Here is a 24232-nt window from a genome sequence, read left to right on the forward strand (position 1 = left end):
ACTCACCTCACCTCTGGCCAGGCCAACAGTCAGCTGATTTTTGGCCATTGGCCACACCGTTAAATTTAAAGCACCATACAAACAGACCATAAAAATGTTGTACATTATGTGTGGAACCTTTTCATGATTTGTTCCCCATTTTATGGACCGTTAAATCAGGTGCATCCTTCCTATTTAAGCCATGATTAACACATTAATCACAGCATAAATATAATGTGTAAGTCCCATTTAGGTGCCTACAAAAATGATTTGACTATGACTCTAGATGCAGAATACCACGGTATAAAAACTCATTGCTTTAATTATGTGCTGTTCTTTTAAGTTTGATTTCAGACATTTTCTTTTCCATTTATTTCAGTTACACATGGAATATTCCAGTGAAATGGCGTGCCGGGAACACAACGCTGACATTTTACAATAAGTCAGAGTCTGCAGGTAAACTTCAGTAATGCTTCCTTTAAGAACAGTAATGTGGGAACTGGAGCAGAGCTTTAAACATTTCATTAGTAAAAAATGAAAAGAAGCAGAAACAAAATGATGCTTTTCAGTGATAGAGTATCTGAAGTGGTACAATGTTTGGCAGTCAGGTAAAGACCCTTCTCTAGGAAAAGATAGCCAGCCCCTCCCATAATCTTATTTATGCTACTAAATCCTCTGATTCAGAAGTCCTTTAGCATGTGCTAAGTCAATGCTCACTCAAGGAAGTGGCTAAGAATATGTTTAATTTGAAATGTGCTGTTCCATTGAACTAAATAGGGCTAAATCACATAGCTTCCAGAATCAAGATTTAGGGAAGGAGTGAATCCTAGTAAATCAAGATTTAGGGAAGAAGTGGATCTCTGGCAGTGAATGTAGGAAATCTGGGTTAGCACTGGTGAAGATAACAGACTGCAGGAGCTGGCATTGGCTGAAGCTATTTTCTAAAGCTGGTTACAAAAAGGGATAACGTCAGCCCCCACACACCCTACCCTATCCCACCTCCTGCTCCTTGCCTCCTGTTTCTGTAGCAGCTCTGCCCCAGCTCCAGTGCGGCCAGTGACCCAGCCAGGGAGAAGCAGCGGTTGTAGCTGTGGGTCTCACCCTGGTAGGGCTGGAGGGGCCAGAGAAGAAGGTAAAGGGGGAGCAGGTGGTGGGAAGAGGGGGGACAGGCTATGTGTTCCCCCCATACTGTACACTGGGGGTCTCCCCACCCCCACTGCATGGTCTCCCCCATGCTTTGCCTGCCACAAGCCCCCTACTGCACCAAACAAACCACCCCAGACCAGGACAGTGGGAGCTTAGTTCTGACTTTAGACTGAAGCTAGAGCTAAGCTACCACCTGCCTTATGACAATACTCAAATCTAAAATGAGGCTTTCCCCCCACATGTTCATTGGAAGGGGGAAAAAACCTCATCTTTGATTCCAGTAAATACAGTAATCTATGTTTGTTTCAATTACTTGCATTCAAAACCCAAACTAAAATGCTTCGCTGTGATACAAAATCAGAGATTTGCTTGAAAGGATTTTCTTTTACCATCCTTATCACAATCCACTGGGCGATGAGTGGTCTTGTGGACTTTTTTGGGCTGCTTGTGTGAGTAACTGCTTCCTCCTCTGACTACCATTTGGCTCATTAGCATAAAAGTCAACTTCTGTAAAAACAATAAAAGCTTAGGGCCAACAGAGCCATTTCAAGGGGGCTGGTCTCTTCCAGCTCTAAACTTCTGTGAATCTGTAAAGGAACATGAACATTAATGATGTGTATGTGAGTATTCATTTTCAAACAGTACTTAATTTCTTCATGCTCTTTCTAAATACACCGCTCTGCATTTAAAAGTCACAAGTATTTCTTATTCTCTGCTAAGAGCTGGTATCAATAACCTCCTCTTTACTCACTGCCATGTTAGAGCTACTGAACTAGAATTATGCTATATGTCCCAGTGGAATTTGCAAACCAGGTTACAACTAAATAGGGTTTTGGGGCCCAAGGTCTTTTCAATTGGCTCCCCAGTCATGTATTTAATAGATGTAAATTTGTCATCGCTGTTTCTTTGCTGCCACAGGAATTACCATAAAGCCCAGCAACCCACCTGCCAATTCTTTCTTGAAAATAAATACAGCCCATGTTGGATTTTATCGTGTAAATTATGAGCCGCAGACATGGAAAGATTTAGCCAATTACCTGATTAAGAACTACCAGGTGAGTTGTACAAAATTAATTTGATCTAGTTATAAGGTGACTGGTTTATGGGGTCTCTACATTATCAAAATTTCCTCTTCAGAATGTAAAACTCTGTCTTTCTTTTTGGTCCTCCCAATGCAGTCATTTTCTTCTGCTGACCGTGCTGGAGTTTTGGATGATGCCTTTTCTTTGGCAAGGTAGGCATCTTAATGAAAGTACCTCACAATGGAGGTTTCAAAATAGCTTTCATATCTTCCCAGCAGCTATTATATTGGAATTGCCTTGGACTGAGTGGCTGAAATGAGAATTCTTTAAGGGGAGGAATAATTTAGGTCTTAATTTTCCTCCATAAGGAACAAATTCAAGCGTGTGTGTTTGTGTACAACTCTTGTTGGTATCAATTTAGAGCCAATCTTTCTGCAATAGTATAAGGGGTCTGATCTTGACCTATTGAAGTTAATAGGAATTTTGCCATTTACTTAATATGAGCAGGATCACAGCCTTATTTCCTTTCTAGGCAAGCATATTTCCTCTGAAAGGAGTTTTTCAGCTTGGTGAGTTGGGACAATCATTGCCAAAACAGGATTCCAAATAAAGCCACAATCTCCTAGGGTTGTGTCTATGATGTGCAATGCAAGTTATCCAAGGTTCTACATGGCACTGTCTCACAGTGCCCATATTTTAAGTGCCTGAGAAGTGTCACAAAAGATCTGACTCTATGTGACTTTCCACAGACATCCCAAGATCCACTAGATTAGTGGTTCTCAACCATGGGTCCGTGAGCAGGTTTCAGGGGGTCTGTGCTGCCCCTCACTTAACACCCCCCCACCCCATCTGTTACTCCTTGCAGATGGTGCAGGGGTTCCAGTGGCAATGGCAATGAGTCTTGCCACCCTACTCCACCCTCCTATGCTGGGTCCCACCCCTGGGCCACAGAGGCAGCTCCTGCCTGTGCTCATCTGGCCAGGCTGCAGCCCTATGCCTGCTGTGGGAGCACAAATCTGGGGGGAACATGCCCCCCATGGTCCCCCAACATGTCTATTATGCCCCACTACATGTCGCCTATGGCTCCCCTCCCATGACTCACCTATGCTTCCCCCTCATACTGGATATGCCAAAAAAACAGTTGTTGCGGCACAGGTGGGTAGTGGAGTTTCTGTAGTGTGCTGGGGGTGGGGAGGGCCTCAGGAAGAAAAAGATTGAGAGTCCCTGCACTAGATTTCCTGTTCAACTATGGGATATCAGAATAGTTAATGAAACATGCCCATGTTGTGGGTCACCAAGGCTTACCCTATGAATGAACACATGCTACTATATAATGTTGATTGCCCTAGCATGGTAGTGAGAGCCCCTTCAGAGCTGCTTTGTTCCTGTGCACTGTTATTAGACATCTAATAATTATAATCCTTCTGAGTGTTTTTTGGAAAGGGCCTCCTGTGTAAGTTTTGTACCTTTTTTCAAAGTTCATTATCTTGAACCCTTTAGGGAGCGTGGTGCCATGATATTTTCTTTAGTTCTTTAATAGTCATTATCACACAATGCAGACAATTCCTTTTGCCTTGGGATAAAGTCAAGGGCTCTTGTGGGAGTGCAGTTGAGTAGCTGTGTATAAAAGAGATAAACAGTGAGAGAATTAGAAAGGCTGTTGATAAGAGTCCTATAAAAAAGGGAGGAGAAAAACAATTTGTGCCTGGTTAATTTCCAGGTACAAAACCAAAATGCCCACACAATCTTGTACCCATATACTTGTGCATACAAAGGATTGTTATGAATATTAGTTTGATCTGCCTTGTACCCACAGTCACAGGAACAGATCTACAAACTGCATGTCTAACGCACTGAAAATCATCATCACTGTTCCTGAAAATTGACAGTGAACTGTACACTGGAATGAAAGTCATTACAAATAAAATTCCATTAAGTTATTGAACTTAATGATTAGATCTTTACAGGCAGTTCATCTCCTCTGCAGAGCCAAAATTTACAAAGGATTTATATCACTTACATTATGCATTACAAACACTAGTTTCTTTTTACAATGAACTTGTGAGGCAGGTTAAGTATTAATAACCCCAATATGCAGGTAAAGAAACTGATGTGAATGGAGGTTAAATGATTTGCCAAAGGCCAAACAATGATGTTGGTATTAGAATTCATGGCATGACTTTCTGCTCTTGTGATAAGAGCACTAAATCCCCCTAATTCTTGCAAATAAAAACTCACAGTCAAATTGTGAACAATTGACTCCAAGGACGAGCAGATACTCTGAAGGGTAATCCCACTGAAGTCATTATAATTTCCCACAACAGTCATAATTTTTCTTCATGTTAAATAACCCAGAAATGTTTATTTCTGTGTATTAAATGTTTTTAGTTTTTAAAGCGTTGTATATGCCAACCATTTTGCATACATGGCTCTGTCACTAATCTTCTGGGTGGCCTCATGCAAGTCACTTCCGCCACCCTGTGCCTCAGTTTCTCTCTTTATAATATGGAGATAATAGTACTAACCTGAGACATACCCACTAAAGCATTGTGGATTAGACTGATTATTAGACTTTCAGAATAGTAAGACAGTAAGAAATGTGGGGATTTTCAGCTGTCCCATTATATCAGAAATCTCCAACAAATACAGGTTGGAGTCTACATTATAAACAGCAATAGAACTGGGTGAGAATCAGTCTTCCTTGCAATTTTAAAAGCAGGACATTCACCCCAATATCCCAGTGTTTAGGGGACTTGCCTGGAACATAGGAGACCCACTGCGAGTTTTTGTTCAGCCTAACTTGAACCTTGGTCTTGCATATCTGAGGTGGATTCTGTAACCACTGCCCTATTGGTGGGTGTCTCTGACTGTGCTTGTGATCTGAAATTTCAACCTGGAGCTGAGAAACCTTCCCTGACAAAACTTGCATGTCCCTACAAAAAGGCTGCAATTTCAGTTAAAAAGCTCCCCATTTTCCAGCAAAAGCTATTGTGTTATAAAACTTCTAACCAGCTCTGTGTAGCTGTCTTTCATTCAAGCCTTGGTTGGATTGCCAGGTAAATAGCTTCTCCAGAATAGTTTGTAAAGCTAATAACCAAATTATTACAGTTCTCCCAATACTCTGGTGCTTAGTGCTGAATGAATGCATCTCAGCCTGCTATAACCATAACCAGAAGCTAACCAGAAACTGTACTGAATCCTCAGCTGCCTATACGTGTGCTTGGGGGTGGGGGCCTGAGTGGGACATTTTAATTAGAGTAGTTCCTGGACAGCCACTCTAATTAAAATACTTCACTGTCAAGTGTATTAAGCCCCCGCAGGTTTAAAAATGGCTGTGGGATGCTTTATCTAAATCTCATTTGCTGAGGTTTACATAAAGTGCCCCAGCAGCCATATTTAAATGCATAGGGCTTATACACATGACAGTGAGGCCACACTGAAGCGTTCAAATTAGAAGGCAAACCAGCACGTGTATAGGCATGCAAGTGCCTGATCAATGAGGCCAAACATCTCCTATAAACCATTTCCTTCAGGGAGAGGATTAAGAAAACCACTCCTTCAACATCTCCTGGTAGTTGCAGGGAAAAGAAAAAGAGGTACCCACCCATTCCTAGAAATGATAAAGAGATTGAGGGTTTTCCAGAAATACCTCATTACCCAATCTGTTGTCAGTTTGATTTTTTTGGAAAATTTAAAGAGAACTTCTTCCCTCAGATACTCTCACAGGTTTGGAGGAAATGAAGCTGTCTGACTCTTCTGCACTTTCAATTGAGATGAAACTGGGTATAAATAAAGTTACTTCTAAAGAGGCAAAGGCTCCTGTGATAACCCCCCCCAACATGCTTTCTTAGATTGTACAGTAGGATCAATATATCAGCTACACAATCCTCATAACTAAAAAATATTAGACATAAGTGGGCATGAAACAAAGTCATTCAAAAAAATCCCACATGAATAAGACAACAAAAAATATGATTCCAATTAATATACATATGATATTATCTCTATGTTCCTATTCCAAGTGTGGCAGGATTTGAAAGTTGCATCAATTGTCTTTTCTTTCCTCAGGGCTGACATTGTGAATTACTCTGTCCCTCTGGATCTAACAAAATATCTACAAAATGAAACAGAATATTTACCTTGGCAGAGAGTTATAGTGGCAGTAACATATCTCAGTGACATGCTTAAAGATGATAAAGACTTGTACCCTATCTTTCAGGTAATGCAGCTAATGGAAGTTCTTACTTACAGTCTCCAGATCTTACAGTTCATAACTTTCAAAACAGGAAAAATAATTATTTTCAAGGTTGCTGAGGCTGTTATATTTATGATTTCAGCATTAAAAGAGATGCATTTGGAATTTTATAAAATTCTTAAAGTATATTTTGCAAGAGGCTTAATATAGGCTTAATATATACAATTCTTAATATATTTTGCAAGAGGCCTTTTTTGATCCCCAGTCTGGGATTATAGTCACCCACCCATCTCATTTCTTCTCAGCACAGCCATTTTTGTGCCAGCATAATCTTGCATCCTACCAACAGGATTGTACAATGCAGCAAAACTTCTGATGCTTGTCTACACTGTGAAATATAGCTGTGTCTGAATGTAGTTGTCAGCAAGTATAACTGCTGACCTGGAACTGAACATGGATTAATAGTCACTATAAATACAAACTGTATTCAGCATCTTGTTAGGGAACAAAGTGAAGGAGTAATAGTTTACACAGATGGTTACATTTTGTAGTGTACACAAGGCTTGAAGAAAATGGAATACCTTCATGTCATATCAGTGCATCACAATATTGCAAAGCAAAGGTACAGCATGTTGTTCACATCATTTTATGCCACAGGAACTTTAATGAGAGGGTTTTTTTTTTCTTTAGAAAATAACTTTTTTTCTTCAAAAGATATTAGAATTTTCCTAATGTTTCTGAAAATTAAAAAAGATAAACTATGAATACAAAATCCTATTTATTAATGAAACCTTTGAGAGTAATCCCAAAATCTCTTTCAGAAAAATTTTCAGACTCTTGTTAAGCCCATTACACAGCAGCTGGGTTGGAATGATGAGGAAGATGGTCCTGGAACACATGTGAGGAGGTTGGGACATTCTTTTTTTTCCTTAAAGTAGTATTACATATAGATTCTGGCAGTGTTGAGCAGTGGGAAAAATCCTTCTCGCTCTCTCTGTCTCCCTGTCTAGGCTTCTTCGTGCCTTTGTTTTAGATTTTGCGTGCAGTATGGGTGACCAAGACGCCTTGAATAATGCTTCTAAATTATTTGAAGAATGGATAAATGGAAGAAGGTAAATGGTCATGGGTTTGGGGTTCAGTTAAGATACAGCATATAGTGCCAGAATAAAACAAAATCAGGAAAAAAGCCATCAAATACTGCTTTGTTTATTCTAGTCTTCCTGTAAATCTCCGGCTCTTGGTGTACCGCTATGGGATGCAGAACTCTAGGAATGAGACACATTGGAACTACATGTTTCAGAAATACCAAACTACTCCATTAGCTCAAGAGAAAGAAAAGTTGCTGTATGGCCTGGCATCAGTGCAGAACATCACACTTTTGGACAGGTGACGTATTTCCCCATTGAAACAGTCCTCCTCTCCCTTATCTCCCACTCTCCTGTACTATAGTTTTTGCCACATACATGGTATGATGTAGAGCACAGCAGTTTCTCAAAAATGGTCATTTAATAATCTCCTTTGTGATAAAGCTATAAGCAGTGAGCCAAAAGCTTTCCTTCTCGACTGGATATAATCTGATCTAGGTATTCCTGCAGGCATAGACTGACCCATACGACAAGCTATAATAGTGGGAAGGTATTTAAATGTCCCAGTCAGGTTTAGCACACCAGTGTACTAATGACTGTATAAAAGCCTAAAACAATATAGCTCCTGCCCCAAAGAATTTACAAGATGAAGCAAGTGTGTGGAGCAAAAAATAGAAGTGCAAACAGTCAAAAAGCCCAAGGCTGAATTGGTTCAGTCTTTGAAGATTAATTTAAAATGCACAGATTAAATTGAAACAAAAGTTAACAGACATTTGCCTTTGATTCAGGAAATGTAGCCACATGCCTGCAGTGGCTCAGGCCAGAAGCAGAGGAGTGCTAGGGCATAGTTCTCTGGCTGCGTGTTCACTTCCTCTTCCTGCTGCCCCCAAGGTCTCTGGGATTTGCAGTCCAGAATCTCAGCAGCAGAACTCTGCAGGATTGCTCATTACTTCACCTTCCTGCTTCCAGGTGCCTCTAGGATTTGTAATCCACAGTACATGCAGCCAGCAGGGAAAGGGTTGAGCGGGAAAGGGGTGTTTAACCCCCCCCCCTCCCTGGCCCTAAACCCCAGCTGGGGTTTGCCTAGGGGACAGTCCCCTCCACCCATAAACTGGGCTGCATCTCCAGCTGGGATTGCCTCCCCATCCTCTTGTCAGCCAGCCCTTACTGCTTCAGTTAGGGAGCAGAGGGGCAGGGCTAACCCTGCTCTTTGGAGCAGACAGCACAGCCCAGCCCAGCCCAGCCCAGCCCAGCCCAAGGCTGGAAAGCATGCTGAGGGGCTGCGATTTAACTTGAGCCAGGAAGGGGTCTGGGACAGAAGTTTCATAAACTGGTTTAGCCCAAATCAGTTAAGTTTGATACTACATTCAATGAGGTTTATCTTAAACCAGTTTCAGCTATTTTGAAACTGGTTTATGTGCACTGAACTTCTGTTCTGTTATGGGTTTAAACCAGTTTCTGATCACTTAAACCGGTTTATGTGTAATTTCTGTCCCTAACCCTAGAGGAAATGGGAGAACGAGGATGGTGTAATAATAAAGATAAATTGGCCACAGAGCCCAGCAATGTTCATAATTTCATAGGCCCTTGTCATTTAATTGTCATGTTGATTCATAACTCACCATTGATGAGATTAAAACATGGTTTATTTAGAGCAGCCCAAACCTGTATAGTGTAAAAATTCTCACCATATTAAACTAACAAGATGATCATGGCTATTCTCCAGACTGAATTTATGAGTAAAACAATGGGGGAAAAAAGACACACAGCTTGAGAAAACTGGTTGTGCATTCTGTCACTTTGGTAAGAGAATCCTCTTATCCAAGTGACAGAGTACACAAGCAGTCATCAGCACCTATTTGCAACAGCTGAAAAAGTGCCTCTTTGTAGCTGCTACAACGTTATGTTCCAATGTTATGATAAAATGACATGGTCATAACTATTGTATCTAAGTATATGTCTCTGTGACAGTGGCTTCATTCACTTTTTGAGACACCAGTCACATTGCTGACCTGCTGCAGTTGCGGCCTTCCTGCACTCACAGGATTTCATCCTATTAGATGAAAGAATTTTAACCATCTTGTTGGTAGCAAAATCTCCTAATGTACATCTTCTCGGTCAGAAATAGGCATACTAAAGCTTGCTTTAATTTAGCTAGTACAGCTAACAGTGGCAGTGAAGACATAGCAGCACATTGGTTGAGAACTAGCCATCTGAGTGAGTATTCAGGACCCATCATGGGTTGTACATCTGCACTGAATTCCCTACCACTGAGACTGCTGTTATTGTTACCCAAGGTAATTATATTAAGAGTAGCTTAAGGGATGGGGAAACAAACCAGTCACCATGACTCACCAATCCCACCATGATACAGAGGATTTCCCATATATCAGCTACTCCACAGTAACTGACTGTGCCTTACCCCATGGTAAACGAAAGCCAAACTGTAGTAGTTTAACCCCAGTGGCTAAGATACTGTTCATTAGATGTTACCAATCAAATTATCAGTGTGCATGTGGGCAGTTACACAGAGCTCCAGGGGTATGGTAAATCCCCCTTGCTTCCCCCCTCTCCCCCACCAACCCCACCAGCACAAACATACTTTTACCATATAGTAGCTAGTTAGTTTGCACAGGTCTTCCTGTTCTTCACTCATTTATACTTCCTCACTGCAATGGAGACATAACCATAGAATTAGGGTCAAATTTTCAGGAGATTTAGGAACCTAAAGTCTCACTGACTTTCAGTGAGGATATAGCTAAACACCTCTAGTGCTGTCAGAGAGGGACCTTCTTAACCATGTTCCTACTCACATGCACTATGCCCAAAGTGTGAGGGTGAAGCCACTCTAGGAGTGCCTGTCTAATCCAGTGGTGCTCAGTCTTTTCCCTGAAGGCTGGATGGACAGTCTGGTCCACCTGTGGGCCAAATCCAGCCGGTGATCCTGATCTGGCACCTGGGGAAGGGGTGCAGGGGCACCATCCAGCCACACAGAAGGGGGAGGGGGCTGCCCAATCGTACCCCAGCCCTGTGGGAAAAAGGGGTGGTGTGCCTTGGCACCAACCTAGCCCCGCAGGAGGAGAAAGGGGACTTGGCCCAGTCCCAACCCAGCAACCACTCAGATGCAGAGGGAGGGGGGCATGGCCCAGTCCTGCCAGAGGAAGGGCCCACAGCCTGGCTCCAACAGGCTATAGGGGCTTGGGTTTGGGAATTTGGCAGGGCGGGAAGGGTGAGCACCCCTGGTCTAGTCACTCTCAAGAACACCAGAGACAGAGAGGCCAAGAACAGCTGCCCGAGGTGCCCCCAGATTAGTTTTTCTGACATATTTCTAGGTTTGGTATGTACAAGCAGAGTGGATGGATAAGACAGGGTCATAAACCATAGGAAAATAGAGCTGGAAGAGACTTCAGGGGTTCAACTCCCTGCTCACGGCAGGATCATCCCTGTCCAAACCACCCAAACCGAGTGTCTGTCTGGATGTTCTTTAAAACTTTGAAGTCTGAAGATTCCACAACTTGTTCCAGTGCTTGACCACCCTCAAAGTGAGGGAAGTTCCTACTAGGATCCAACCTTAATTTCCTTTGTTGTACCTTAAGTCTGTTACTTCTTGTCCTGTCCCTTGTGGTCACATAGAATAGTCTGTCACAATCTTTTTTATAACCATACTTAAGCAGTAGCGTAAAAAGTGGTGGGCAACTGGGGCCTCAGCCTCAAGTGCCCACTTCAAGGGAGTGCAAGAATGGCAGCATCAGCTATTGCCAGCTCAGGCGCCACAGCCAACTTGGCCCCAACCACCACCACCCAGAGTACTGACCCTGGTTGTTAAACCTTTGCTCTTCAGGTATTCAAAGACCTCTCTGTCTTCTCTTCACTAGACTACATAATTCCAATTCTCTTAGCTTTTCATTGTAAATCAGGTTCCCTCAACCTGTAATCAAGAGTCAAAAGAGTCCATCCTCCAAAGTACCAGAGATTTGGTGTAAAACACACTCAGAGGCCTCATCCAGACAAACACAGCCATGTGGTATATAGCACTGCAGACCTGTCTGTGGTGCCACACACCACAAATTCAGGAGTTCCCCATGATGCTACCTTGCAGCGTTGGGGGCTGCCATGTGCCCATGCAGAAAAAGCAGGGAGGCACATGTGGCGGTAACACATGCTTCCCAAAACTGGAGCCTGGCTGGTCAGAACCATGGTCCAGGTGCCAGCAGGCTCCCAGCTGTGGGAACACCATGGCTGCAGCTTCCCCAGCCCCCAGGACCCCAGGTAAGACTGCTGGGGCCAGTACAGTTGCTTCCCCAGCCTCCCCTACCCCACCTGAGGTAACCTGTGGCGTGCCAGAGGGCACGAGGCACAGGTGTTCCCTGGGGACAAGTAGCAGTGGCACAAGGTGTGCTGCTGTTTCTTACTGCTGTTTCTTGTCTCCGGGAAAACAAACATCTGCACTGATGTGGACATGGCCAGAGAGGCCAAAATGCTTGCATTGTTTTTGAAACTCTTACACTTAATGAATGTTCCCTTTTTAGGCCCAGCTATTTCACCTATTTTTTTTTTTAAAAACCTCTCTAGCATCACTTTTTTCCCTAATAAAATAACAGCTGAGCTGTAGCAATCAGTTGGCTTAGGTTGGTCTCAGCAAAAAATCAGTGACATGAAAATATCAAGGCTTTTATTATTTCTTATACTCACTCTTACAAGTCTATACCCAATTAATTAATTATTTTGTAATCTATAATGAAAAAAGCTATAAAGCCCACTTAATTAATACATATATGATTTCTCCTAGGTATCTAAAATACATTTACAACACCAATCTTATTAAAAGTCAGGATGTGTTTACTGTACTGAGGTACATCTCCTATAATACTTATGGCAAAAACATGGCATGGGACTGGATACGGCTCAACTGGGAATACTTAGTTGGCAGGTATGTTGAACAGATTCTCCATGTGTTTTGCCTCTAACTTGCTGACCATTTTTATTTTCTTATCTTACTTTAAGGGTTTCTCTGTGAAGAACCTAGAGTCATCAAAGATGTAGGTTGTAGCCATGTTGGTCTAAGGACATAGGCAGATAAGGTTCTTTGGGTGAATCTGATATCTTTTATTAGACCAACTTAAATAGTTGGACATTTTTTTCTTAGCCAGCTTTCAAGTTTAAAAACTCTTTGTCAGGCTGAGGAAGTATCTGCAGTTGGTGTGTGCTCTTCCTGGATGGAAACAAGTCATCAATTCCTAGAGTCATCAATGCATTTCTGTTCCAGTCAGATGAATCTTGCAACTTCTCTTTTAACTTTTCATAGAAGCAAGTGGCTCCAAAAGCCAATATATTTTCATGAGAGGATACTTGTTCTGAATATTTTAGCCTACAACAAGCTACTATCAAATAAGAAAATCTTAAATTAATGGTCCAAGCTACAAAGTGTTAGTCTAGTGCATATAATGGGTTGTCCCTGTGTTATTTATATTTTGCTTAGACTAAATAACCAAATCAAACAGCTTTTGGAGAGTAAAAGCTGGGACATAGTCCCAGCCATCCCACAGACCTCAGAAACCATGAGTAGTCTAAGGGCCTTTTCTGACGGGAATCTTAGCATGCATTTTATCTGAGACTTAGTAAGCATTACCACGCCATATGAAAAGTTGGAATGTGTTTGGAGTAGTTGCCCAAAAATGCTTGCTAAGATCTCCGTCCACTCTAGATAGGGCTGGAGATGGCTATGCCCCCTTCCCCACCACTGACTCCAGCACCAGGCACCACAACACCAGGACCCATGAGGATATGCATCCTCCCCACTACATGTCCAGCACTGCTCAACTCAGAAGTGCCTGTCCCTGGCTTGCCAGGTTGATCCAGCAAAAAGTCCTAACTTTGGTACGATATGATCATGCTTGGCACATATTTTACTGCTTGAACACATGGGGCGCAATCAGACCTGCGTGGATGTTTGGTTCCCCAGGGGCAACTAGCAATGGAGCACCTTGCGCCACAGCTACTTGTCTTTGGGGAACTCCCATGCCACACACACTTTGGCACGTGGCAAGTTACCCCGGGGCAGTGGGGGAGGCTGGGGGCAGCACTGTGCTGGTCCCAGAAGATTTAGCTGAGGCTCTGGGGGCCTCCCAGGGCTGCAGCCACAGTGATTCTTCTGTACAGAACCTGGCTGGCAGTGGAGCACGGCTTCAGGTGGCCCAGCTCCGCTTTTCAGCAGTGCTTGCTGCCTAAGCATGTGCCATGCTGTTTTTTTTTTTCCCATGGTTTTTTTTTACCCCTGGATATCCCTTGCAGTGTGGAGAACACTGGACTGTGTGGTATGTGGCGCTGCAAATGTGTTTGTGGCACCACATACTGCATGACCGCACTCATCTGGATGCACCCATGGATGCTTGCATTTTAAGCGCAGTTAACATGTCCTAAGTATAACATGCAACATGGCCTTAACCCTGCCTTTTGTTCTGGTTAGTGTAGCTGCCTTAGTGCAGCACTACAGACAGGCTACTTAGTTTTCTGAGAGGTAGAGCTAATGAAAGCAGGCACAGCTGTTCAGCAACACAACTATATGGCTTCCTGCTCAGGAAGTAACCCACAGCTACCTCCTGAAGTGGAAACCATATCATAGCATTCACGTGGCCCTGTGTTCAGACTCATTATTTCTACTTCCCAGCAATGCTAGTTAGCTTATATGGCTGCAGAGCTAATTTTCTCGGGTGCAACAGCAGGCAAACATGGCTCTGCTTTTTCCAGGTCAGGAGACAGCAGAGATAACAGTGTGTGTTATCCTCCCCTCCAGCTGCAGCAGGATGCTACCTGGTCCTACAGGGACCATTTGGTGGCAGAGGGGATCAGTAACTCCAGGGTTCATCTTTCAAATTTGGGACACAGCCTTGAAGTTTAAACCTGTCCCAGAAACTTCAAGATGGTTGGTCACTTTATCCTGTGAGATGCTGAGTGTTCAGTTTGGCACAGCCTGCACAGTTCTCAGCCTTTCAGAAAAAGGACCTTATTGCAAAATCCATGAAGGATTCTAAGGGCCTCATAAGCCCTTCCACACCATTTAAGCTGCCCCAGGACAGTTGTGTGAGTCGCTACCAGTGGAAGAGCTTCACATAAATCATAGAATCATTGAATCATAGAAAATTAGGGCTAGGGACCTAAGGAGGTCATCTAGTCCAACCCCCAGCTCGAAGCAGGACCATCCTCAACTAGATCATTCCATCCAGGGATTTGTCAAGCCGGGTCTTTAAAACCTCCCAGGATGCAGATTCTACCACATCCAGTGGTTAAGCACTTTCTCCAGTGCTTAACCACTGGAGAAAGTTATTCCTGATATCTACCTAAGACTACCCTTGCTGGAACTTGAGGACACTGCATCTTGTTCTGTCATCTGTCACCATTGAGAATAGTCTAGCTCAGTGGTTCCTAATCTATGGTACATGTACCACTATTAGTATGCAGACAACCTGTCAGTGGTACGCATTAACAGATTTATTATAATTACTTTATATGACAAAAATTTGCTGGTGGTACTTAAAGATGAACTGAAAAAATTGCTGGTGGTACTTAAGGTTGTATCATTTTAAATTGGTGGTGTGCAATCTGTCAGAGTTTGGGAACCACTGATCTAGCTTTATCCTTTTTGGAACTACCATTCAGGTAGTTAAAGGCTGATATCAAATCCCCTCTCAGTCTTCTCTTCTGCACGCTACATAAACCCAGTTCCTTCAGCCTTATCTCATAAGTCATGTACTCCCAGCCCCCAAACCATTTTTGTTGCTCTCTGCTGGACTTTCTCCAACTCGTCCACATTCTTTCTATAGTGGGGGTGGCCCAAATTGGACACTGTACTCCAGATGTGCCCTCATCAGTGTAGAATAGAGCAGAATAATTACTTCCTTTGATCTGCTGGCAGTGCTTTTACCAATGTAGCCCGATATTCTGTTAGCCTTCTTGGCAACAAGGGCACATTGCTGACTCATATCCATCTTATGGTCCACTGTATCCCCCCCAGATGCTTTTCTGCAGAGCTGATGCTTAGTCAGTCAGTCCCCAGGCTGTAGCTGTGCATGGGATTCTTCCATCCTAAGTGCAGGACTTTGCACATGTCCTTGTTGAACCTCATGAAACTTCTTTTGGCCCAATCCTCCAATTTGTCTAGATCACTCTGAATCGTAGCCCTATGCTCCGGTGTATCTACTACACCCCCCAGCTTGGTGTCATCCACAAACTTGCTGAGGGTGCAATCCATCCCATCTTCCAGATCGTTAATAAAGATATTGAAAAAAACTTGTCCCAGGATCAAACCCTGGGGAACTCCACTTGATACCAGCTGCCAACTAGCCATTGAACCATTGATTACTACCCATTGAGCCCGACTATCCAGCTAGTTTTCTATCCATCTTACAGTTCATCATCCAACCCATATTTCTACAGCTTGCTTGCAATAATGCTGTGGGAGGCATTATCAAAAGCCTTGCTAACGTCAAGGTATATTATGTCCACTGTTTTCCCCACATCCACAAAGCTAGTCAACTTATCATAGAAGGCAATCTGGTTGGTCAGGCATGACTTGCCCTTGGTGAATCAATGCTGACTGTTCCTAATCACCTTCTTATCATAGAATCATAGAAAATTTGGGTTGGAAGGGATCCCAGGAGGCCTTCTTCCTGCTCAAAGCAGGACCATCCAACTTCCTGCTCAAAGCAGGACCATCCCCAACTACATCATCTCAGCCAAAGCTTTGTCTAGCTGGGTCTGAAAAACCTCCATGGATGGAGATACCACAACCTCTCTGTGTAACCTGTTCCAGTGTTTTACTACTCTCCTAGGGAGAACATTCTTCCTAATATCTAACCTAAATTTTCCTTGCTGCAGCTTAAGACTGTTGCTCTTTGTTCTGTCATCTGCCACCACTGAGAATAGTCTAGCTCCATCCTTTTTTGAACCCACCCTCAGGTAGTTGAAGGCTGCTATTAAATTCCTTCTCAGTCTTCTCTTCTCTAGACTAAATAAGCCCAGTTCCCTCAGCCTCTCCTCATAAATCATGTGCCCCAGCCCCTGAAACATTTTTGTTGCTCTCTGCTGGACTTTCTCCAGTTTTTCCACATCCCTTGACCTACAGGCAACACACCTACCAATGCAGCCTAGTATGCTGTTAGCCTTCTTGCAGCAATGGTACACTGATGACTCATGTTCAGCTTATTGTCCACTGTAACCCCCAGGTCCTTTTCTGCACAGCTGCTGCCCAGCCAGGCAATCCCCAGCCTGTACTCGTGCATGGGATTTTTCTGTCCTAAGTGTAGGACTTTTGCACTTGTCCTTGTTGAACCTCATGAAATTCCTTTTGCCCCAGTCCTCCAATTTGTCTAGGTCACTCTGAATCCTGTCCTTACCCTCCAGTGTATCTACTGCTCCCCACATCTTGGTGTCATCTGTCATTAAGTTGCCTCCCCCATTCAGTAAGGGACCCACACTTTCCCTGACCTTCCTCTTGTTGCTAATATATTTGTAGAAACCCTTCTTGTTACCTTTCACATCCCTTGCTAGCTACAACTCCAATTGGCCTAGAAAACAGGAGAAACACCTCAAACCAATCAGCAAAAAGAGAGTTGCAGTGGGAGGGAAAGAATCTGCAAAGACTTTGTGTCCCAAATACTCATGAAAGTAATGGGAAACAGCTGCATCTGCTATATCAACTCAGAGGCTTGAGCAGCAGCTACAATGGAAATGTACTGTAGACCCATGTCCTAGTCTACACCTGCCAAATTTCAAATAATTTCATCCACCCACAAAGGCCCCAGAGATCTTTTGCAGGTTAACTGAAGGTCATCCTCAATGAACTGTGATTTTTGCCATGCTAGATGGGGAAATCACCAAAATAATCATTCAGAAAGCATTTCGCATTAATAAAAATACTCATTAAAAATCAACATGTTTTATACGGGAGATTGACAGAAAGTACATTATAGTTTTCTTGGATTTTGTTGTACTTTTATCACAGTGCAAGTGTTTGAATCACTTATCTGTATAGCCAACAATTTTGATAGGAATTTAAGAAACTCAGGTAGGCCTGATGCTAATAAGGGGTTACTTTATCCCTAAATGATCCCTAACAGCCAGTGACAGAAGAAAATGAAAGCAAGCACCATAGAGTGATGGAATGGTTGTGTTAGCATTCACTGCAGCAGTTGATCATCACTCTATGCTATTACTTGCTATGAAAGAACTTTCTTTTTATTCACACTGTTACACAATCAGGTTTTCAGATTTATTTCTTATTCCTTTTTCTGGTAACAATGAATTCAGCATCCAGCTTTCTCCTATCTACTCACATTGACTCCTGAGATACACTTTCAGTCCTGCTCTAGGAGTTGGACATTACAAAAAGAAATTGTGTGCAAAGTACACTAGGGCACAGAATCAAAGCAAACTTGCAAGTTTACAGTGGATCTCTGATGGTTCGTAGTCTTAGTTTCACAAAGGCATATAAGCACATAAATGTTTTGTCATAGAGATTTCTGTTAGAAGCTTGATTCCAGGGAGGAAGTAGGGCCTTGGAAATGTTCTTCAAATACAAGGGAGATCTTTCCAGGTGTAAATAAATTGCAGGGTAGTAAAAAAACCTTTGGTACTGTGATTTTACAAATATTTCTGGAAACATGTAGCGATTTGAGGTGACATGTATTTCATCTAATCAGTTAAACAGCTAAGTGATCTCTGGAGTGTTTAAAGGAACCATCTTGCTCGTTTTTCAAATATATGTATTTTTTTCAGATACACTATCAATGATCGAAATCTTGGACGAATAGTATCAATAACACAGACCTTCAACACTGAATTTCAGCTTTGGCAGGTATGGACACAATACCTCTAATAATTTTAAGACACTAAACTGTAAGATATTCAAGGCAAGAAATTTGTCCTTTTAATTCTCGAAAATGCCTAACCCACTTCGGACTACTACAGAATTATTCAAATGCTACCAGCTCAGATCTGAAGTCCTCTCTCAGTCAAAACTTCTCTGCCTTCAGGAGTGCAGAACTCAATCTTATAAAATAGCATTTGCTTTACATAGCACGCTTATTTGTTGCATGTGAATTCATTTCCATCCTCTCCCTCATTCCTTTCTTTTCCAGATGGAAAATTTCTTTGAGAAGTATCCTAATGCTGGAGCAGGAACAGCACCCAGGAAGCAGGCCATTGAAACAGTGAAAAGCAATATTGAATGGCTAACACGAAACAAGAAAGAAATAGAAGCATGGCTAAAACCTTAATGTATTACTTCCAACTTGCAAAAAAAACCCTGTCTTAAATTGTATGCACTGAGACCCAGGTCCTGAAAGCAAAGAGAGTTAGGGTCTAGGACTTACTGTTTCTTATGTAAAGGTATTGTTACATGTTCAAATTCACACATGCTAACTCTAAGGAATGTTAGGTAATATTAAAGTTAGCACGTGTTATGAGCAGTTGCACATTAAGGATTAATACCCTCTCTGACATGTACAGCTCTGACTTGCTGTTAGAGGGCTGGTGAGCAAGGGTGTGGCTAGGGGCTACCAAGTCTGCCCTGTAGCTGCTCAGCTTTCCAGCAGCTACATGCCCTCCCCTCCGCACAGCTCCTCATCAGCCTCCCATTCACCTACCCCTCCACTTTCCCCACTCATTTGTGGCCTGGCTCTCCCTGGCTCTGTCAGTCTAAGGCAGTAGAGTTTCAGATGCTGTCTGTGGGGGTGGGTGGGAGCAGGGCACCCTGGGATACTGGAGTACCACAAATTGCTATTATTAGCCCCATGGAAGGGACTGGCATTACTGCAACATGAGCTGCCTAACACCAGCTGGAGATAATCCTTACCTGCAGAAGTGTAACTTTGAGGTGTTCAGAGGGCACTGAGCTTGTCTTTTCCTGCCTTACTGAATGGACACTCCCATCTTAAGAGTATTTAGCATGTGCAAAAGGTAACATTTAACAACACCCTAAAAGACTGAGAAGTCAATTTTCAAACCACCCTTTGAATTGTGTGCAATTGCCAGATCACAACCTGCAAACACTTATGCACCTGAATAACTTTACCCATGTAAGTCCTTCCACTAAGATAAATGATACTGCCTGTAGAAGTAAAGCTACTCGATGATGTAAAACTTGGGCATTTCTTTGTCCAGCTGATTTCTTTGTCCAAGTGATGGCAAAATTGGGCATTTCTTTGTCCTGCTGGTTTATGTCCATCTAGACAAAGACAGCCACGTAAAAGTATTTAAGACACTCAGGGATCCTTTCAAAGTGTACTTTTTAGGTTAATCATTCCAAAGGACAGGTAATTGAGCAGTAATTTGAACTTGTTTAAAAACCACTTTGTATATTTATATCTACAAAAACCCCCAAATGTTTAGGATTGAGCTTTGCACTCTTATGACTAAGGAATGCCAGTTACTCTTGTCTCTGGTACTGGTACTAAAGGGATTGATATTACTATTTTAACTCATTTTATTATTTGGCATTCTGTAAGTTTTATATTTTGGTGGCATTTGTCTGATCTTTATGCCCTGTCAAACAAAGAGCCTATGACAGCAGTCACCATAGACAAGTAAGGAGGCCTGTCACCTCTTCTTTATTTGTAAAAACACAAGGGAACATGAAAGCTTGCCTGCCAGTCTCTCTCAACACACACATACACACACACATATATATCCAGCATTGGGCAAAACAGACCTGAGGCCTGGGCTATATTTTCTACTGTTGCAATGAGACACAGTTGGAAAACAGATCAGTGGAGCGAGATTGCACCTCCTTTCTCTTTCTGTCCTCATATACCCCACTTCTAAAGGAGAATATTGCTGCAGGGGGATACTAAACTACCTAAGGCTGAAATGAGCAGGGCTTTTGTCAAACTGTCTGCCCTACAACTCCCTTAAACCACTGCAAAGAGGCGAGAGAGCAGCTTGGCTGACCTCAAGTGATTAACTGAAATAATAAACATTTTCCCCCACTTTCAAAAGTTTGAGAGTCAGAAATAGTGAAGCTCTATTCATTAGTGCTCCTTTCTACACATTTCTCCTTTCTACATTTAGTCCTTTCAGACTAAATCCACCTAGGATGCTTGGATGGCTTCCTGGGAGATCAGAGAACACTAGTGATCTAATCTATTGCTCTGTGAAAGGAAGTGTCAGCCAGCATTCTGCAAATAAACTTTTAAGGTTTTTTAACTCCCAGTGATTATAAGTTGCTACCAACATTTGCTTATATTCAGAAAAAGAACAAGGCAAGAAGCCAGGGGATTTCTTCAAAGCTTTTGCCTTTGAGTAGCTTCACAGTCTGAGATGGGTAGAGAAAGGGAAGCAAGTGGTGTACAAAACGAAAACATGCATGATAGCTTTTCACAGTGCAGGAACTATCCAAAACGTACTTTTGTGTTTCCATTTAATGAGTTCTTGTCTGCTTGCCTACTTAACAGGACCAGTATGTATCACAGGTATCTTAGATCCAGTCAACTTGTCTTTGTGCTGTGAAAGACTTTGGGATTTAAATAAAAACAAACACACTGTGGTTTCAGTGTTTTAAGACAGCGTTGTCTTTTACCTGGGGGCTGATTTCATGTGAACCCAGTGCACCATAGACTTCAGTTTAATATTGATAATGCAAGGTGGAGCATGCCAGGCTTGTTTATGCATTTTAAGTTAGAGAGTTTTGGTTTGAACAGAAATAACTCCAGCAGCAGAGCTGAAATCCACCTCCCTGCCTTCACCTCACAGGTCCCGTACTCACCCCTGCACCCTAATAGGCACCCCCCACCACACACACCAACCTTACTCCTGTTGGATCCACTCCTCCTCCTCCCAGAACAGGCCCCCACCCAAAACCTCTCCTCCCTCCATCCCTAGACCCAAGTCAGGAAGCTGCGGGGAGTGGGGGGCAGAGGAAGGGGGCTCCTCTCTCCTCTCCTGCCCCCTACCAACTGCCTGAGTGGAGAGAAGCTGTTCTGGGCCAGGTAGCAAGGAAGGGGAGAAGCCCCTGCTGCATGCCCCCCCCAGCTATGCTGGCTGGGGGGTGGCCAGGGCAGGGGTGGGGACCTCTGCTCCCCTCCCCTCCCCACCTGGCCCGGCTAGCAGGTGCAGGCAAGACACAGGGGTGGGGAGCAGAGACTTTGCTGCCTCAGCTCTGTGATAGCCCAAGGGCAGGGCTGGCCCAGTGCCTAGCCAGAGCAGACGAGGGCCAGCTAAGGGGAGCCCCCCTGCCCTGCGAGGCGGGCTAGCAGAGGGCAGGCACAAGGGCACCTGGGATGCTGGGGGACTGCAACCCAATTTGGGTTGAGAGATCTGGGACAGAACTTTGATAGGCCAGTCTAAACTGGTTAAATCTGATACTACATCCATCCAGGTCTATCTTAGACCAGGTTCGCCATTTTTAAACCAGTCTATGTGGACTGCACTTCTGTTCTATTACAGGTTTAGTCTAGTTTCTGATAACTTATACCATTTTATGTGCAATGTCTGTACCTAGCCTGTAAGTTGGGTGGCAAAAGTCCACCCAAGCAAGTCTCATTTAGGTGCCTAACGAACAGGTTTGAATCTGGCCCCTGTGGACACTTTTATACATGCTCTGAGGGGCGCGGGGGCAGTGCTTTAATTAGAGTGGCTCTCGGAGCCGCTCTAATTAAAGCACCACTGTGTCTTGTATTTCAGTGTCCCCATGCTTAAAAATGGCGGCAGAGGTGCTTGAACTAAAATGTATTTCGAGAGCTTTAGTTCAAGTGCCCTCACCACAATTTTTAAGCATGGGGACACTGATATATGACATGCAGAAGGCTCCTGGAGCGTGATAATTGCCATGGTTAATCAAGTCTGCTCCAATGCACTATAATTACAGTGCATCAGAGAAGGCTTCATGCTCATGTACAGGCACTCTATTTGCTTAGTTAAGATTGGGCCATTTTTTGTTTGTTAAATTATTTATTTTCATTCTTTCTGGGAGGGAATGGGTATGGTGTCACCACTTTAGTCTCCCCTGAAAGGACAGGTACAGCTGAAAGGGGCAGGGGGTTCATTTTGGATTGGGTTAAACTTGATACTGGCAGATGTTACACACCTTCATTCCCAACAAATGTAAGACCACTAAGCTCCTTTACAAAACTAGAAAGGTGAACCAATAGCAGCCTGCATCCAAAACACAGGTACATGTAGCCCGTAGGTTTTTGCTGGGTTTTATTTTAATAGAGGAACATACATACCAGAGAAAAGCAGGAAGAAAAGACTACAGAAACAGAAAAAGGAGCTAAAAACTAGGACTAATACCCTGAGCAAGTCTTGAGAGAAGCTTTTGAGACCAATGGAGAGGTCTAACTTTTGGGATCAAGTGCTGGCTTGGAGCTGTGAACTAGGAAACAAGTAAGGCACAGTTACTTTCCGTATTCTAGGAAACCGGATTGTGTGAATGTTTTGCAAATAAATAGAAATGAATCGAGATACTTTTTGCTATAATCAATTTCTCGTCCTAAATGTAACCATCCACAGGACTCCAAATATGACTGGCTCCTAAGGAGTGTTAGTTTGGTTCCCATATTGATCTTAATAGAGCATGGAAAAGTGGAAGTGAATCCAAAAACCGCAAAGAAAGGCTGCTTTTATGCAGTGCTCTTGCAAATTTTAAAAGGCTCATGAAGAATGTACGGGAGAGCATGCACCTCTTTCAGACTCCAGATAACAAGTCTGGTATATACTAAATCTTTTGTCAGGAACTGGTGTATTTACAAATGGTCTGAGATAAGCTTAAGAATTCCAATTTGAGACAGAATCCAAAGAAACATGAACTGTTTTAAAAAGAGATAATTTTTCCTTGGTCACTTGATTAGCCAGGAAGGAATTTCTACTGATAAAACCAAATGAAGGAGTGCAGAACTGGTGAGCCCATAGAGCTACACAACTTTTTAGGGTCTGTTGTTCTTATTACACCATATTCATTTCTGGGGAGCTAACAGAGCAAAAACTTATTGCACACAGTAACACAAATAAATGCCTTGAATAATCACCTAACTGTGATATGGCAGAGTTAAAGACATACATGCGACTGTTAGAGTTACATTCCACTTGCTCCAGAAGTCTGTTCTCTTGAACTTGCAATTCTACTATGGAACTGGTCCAGACGGTTACAGAAATGATGGGCATATGCAAATTCTTTGCTCAGATGTTCCTGTGCAACTGTACAACTGAAAATATTATTCCACAGAAGAAAACAAAAAAATTAAAAGAAGCTGTACAATATATTCAGGCATCTGAAGCTGTGATGTTCTTGAGTTTTGTTGGTGAAACAGAAGCAGCGCTAAAAAGAAGACTGCAAAGCAAGTAAAAAGTTGAAGGTCCCACTATTAAAATAGGATGTGGCTGGGAAATAGGATAGCATCTGCCATGATCCTGGAACAGTGTCTCCTAACAGCAGTGTAACAGCCTTTTGGCCTCAAAGTGAGAAAGCAAAAGCTAGTATCTGATAGGTGCAGGTATCTATAGTACTAGATAAATAGTGGTGTTGAAGTCAGGAGCAGAACTCCTAGTGGGATCAGAAATTCTTTGAAAGCCATACCATGGCTTTGAAGCAACTGTACATTTTTTTTATCAGAAAACAATATTCAAGATTGTGTATTCCAGTGCTAGTAAAGCACTGGAACAAGCTATCCAGAGAGGTTGTAGAATCCCCATTCTTGGAGGCTTTTAAGACCAGGCTAGACAAAGCCTTGGCTGGGATGATATAGTAAGGGACAGTCCTGCTTTGAGCAAGGGGTTGAACTAGATGATCTCCTGAGGTCCCTCCAACCATAATT

General features: G+C 42.9%; 1 protein-coding gene across 1 annotated transcript in view; it reads left to right on the forward strand.

Moving 5' to 3' along the window:
• The window catches only part of ENPEP (glutamyl aminopeptidase), a 62240-nt gene extending 41253 nt beyond the window's left edge, over positions 1–20987 (forward strand). The window contains 10 exon segments of the mRNA XM_006025540.3: positions 359–435; positions 2044–2180; positions 2304–2359; positions 6216–6366; positions 7164–7249; positions 7353–7454; positions 7558–7728; positions 12217–12357; positions 18201–18279; positions 18563–20987. Of these exon segments, the coding sequence (XP_006025602.1) occupies positions 359–435; positions 2044–2180; positions 2304–2359; positions 6216–6366; positions 7164–7249; positions 7353–7454; positions 7558–7728; positions 12217–12357; positions 18201–18279; positions 18563–18700 (1138 nt within the window). The 3' untranslated portion in view covers positions 18701–20987.
• The last annotated feature ends 3245 nt before the right edge of the window (positions 20988–24232 follow it).

The sequence above is a fragment of the Alligator sinensis genome, unplaced genomic scaffold, assembly GCF_000455745.1.
Source record: "Alligator sinensis unplaced genomic scaffold, ASM45574v1 scaffold861_1, whole genome shotgun sequence".
NCBI classification, from domain to species: Eukaryota; Metazoa; Chordata; order Crocodylia; family Alligatoridae; genus Alligator; species Alligator sinensis.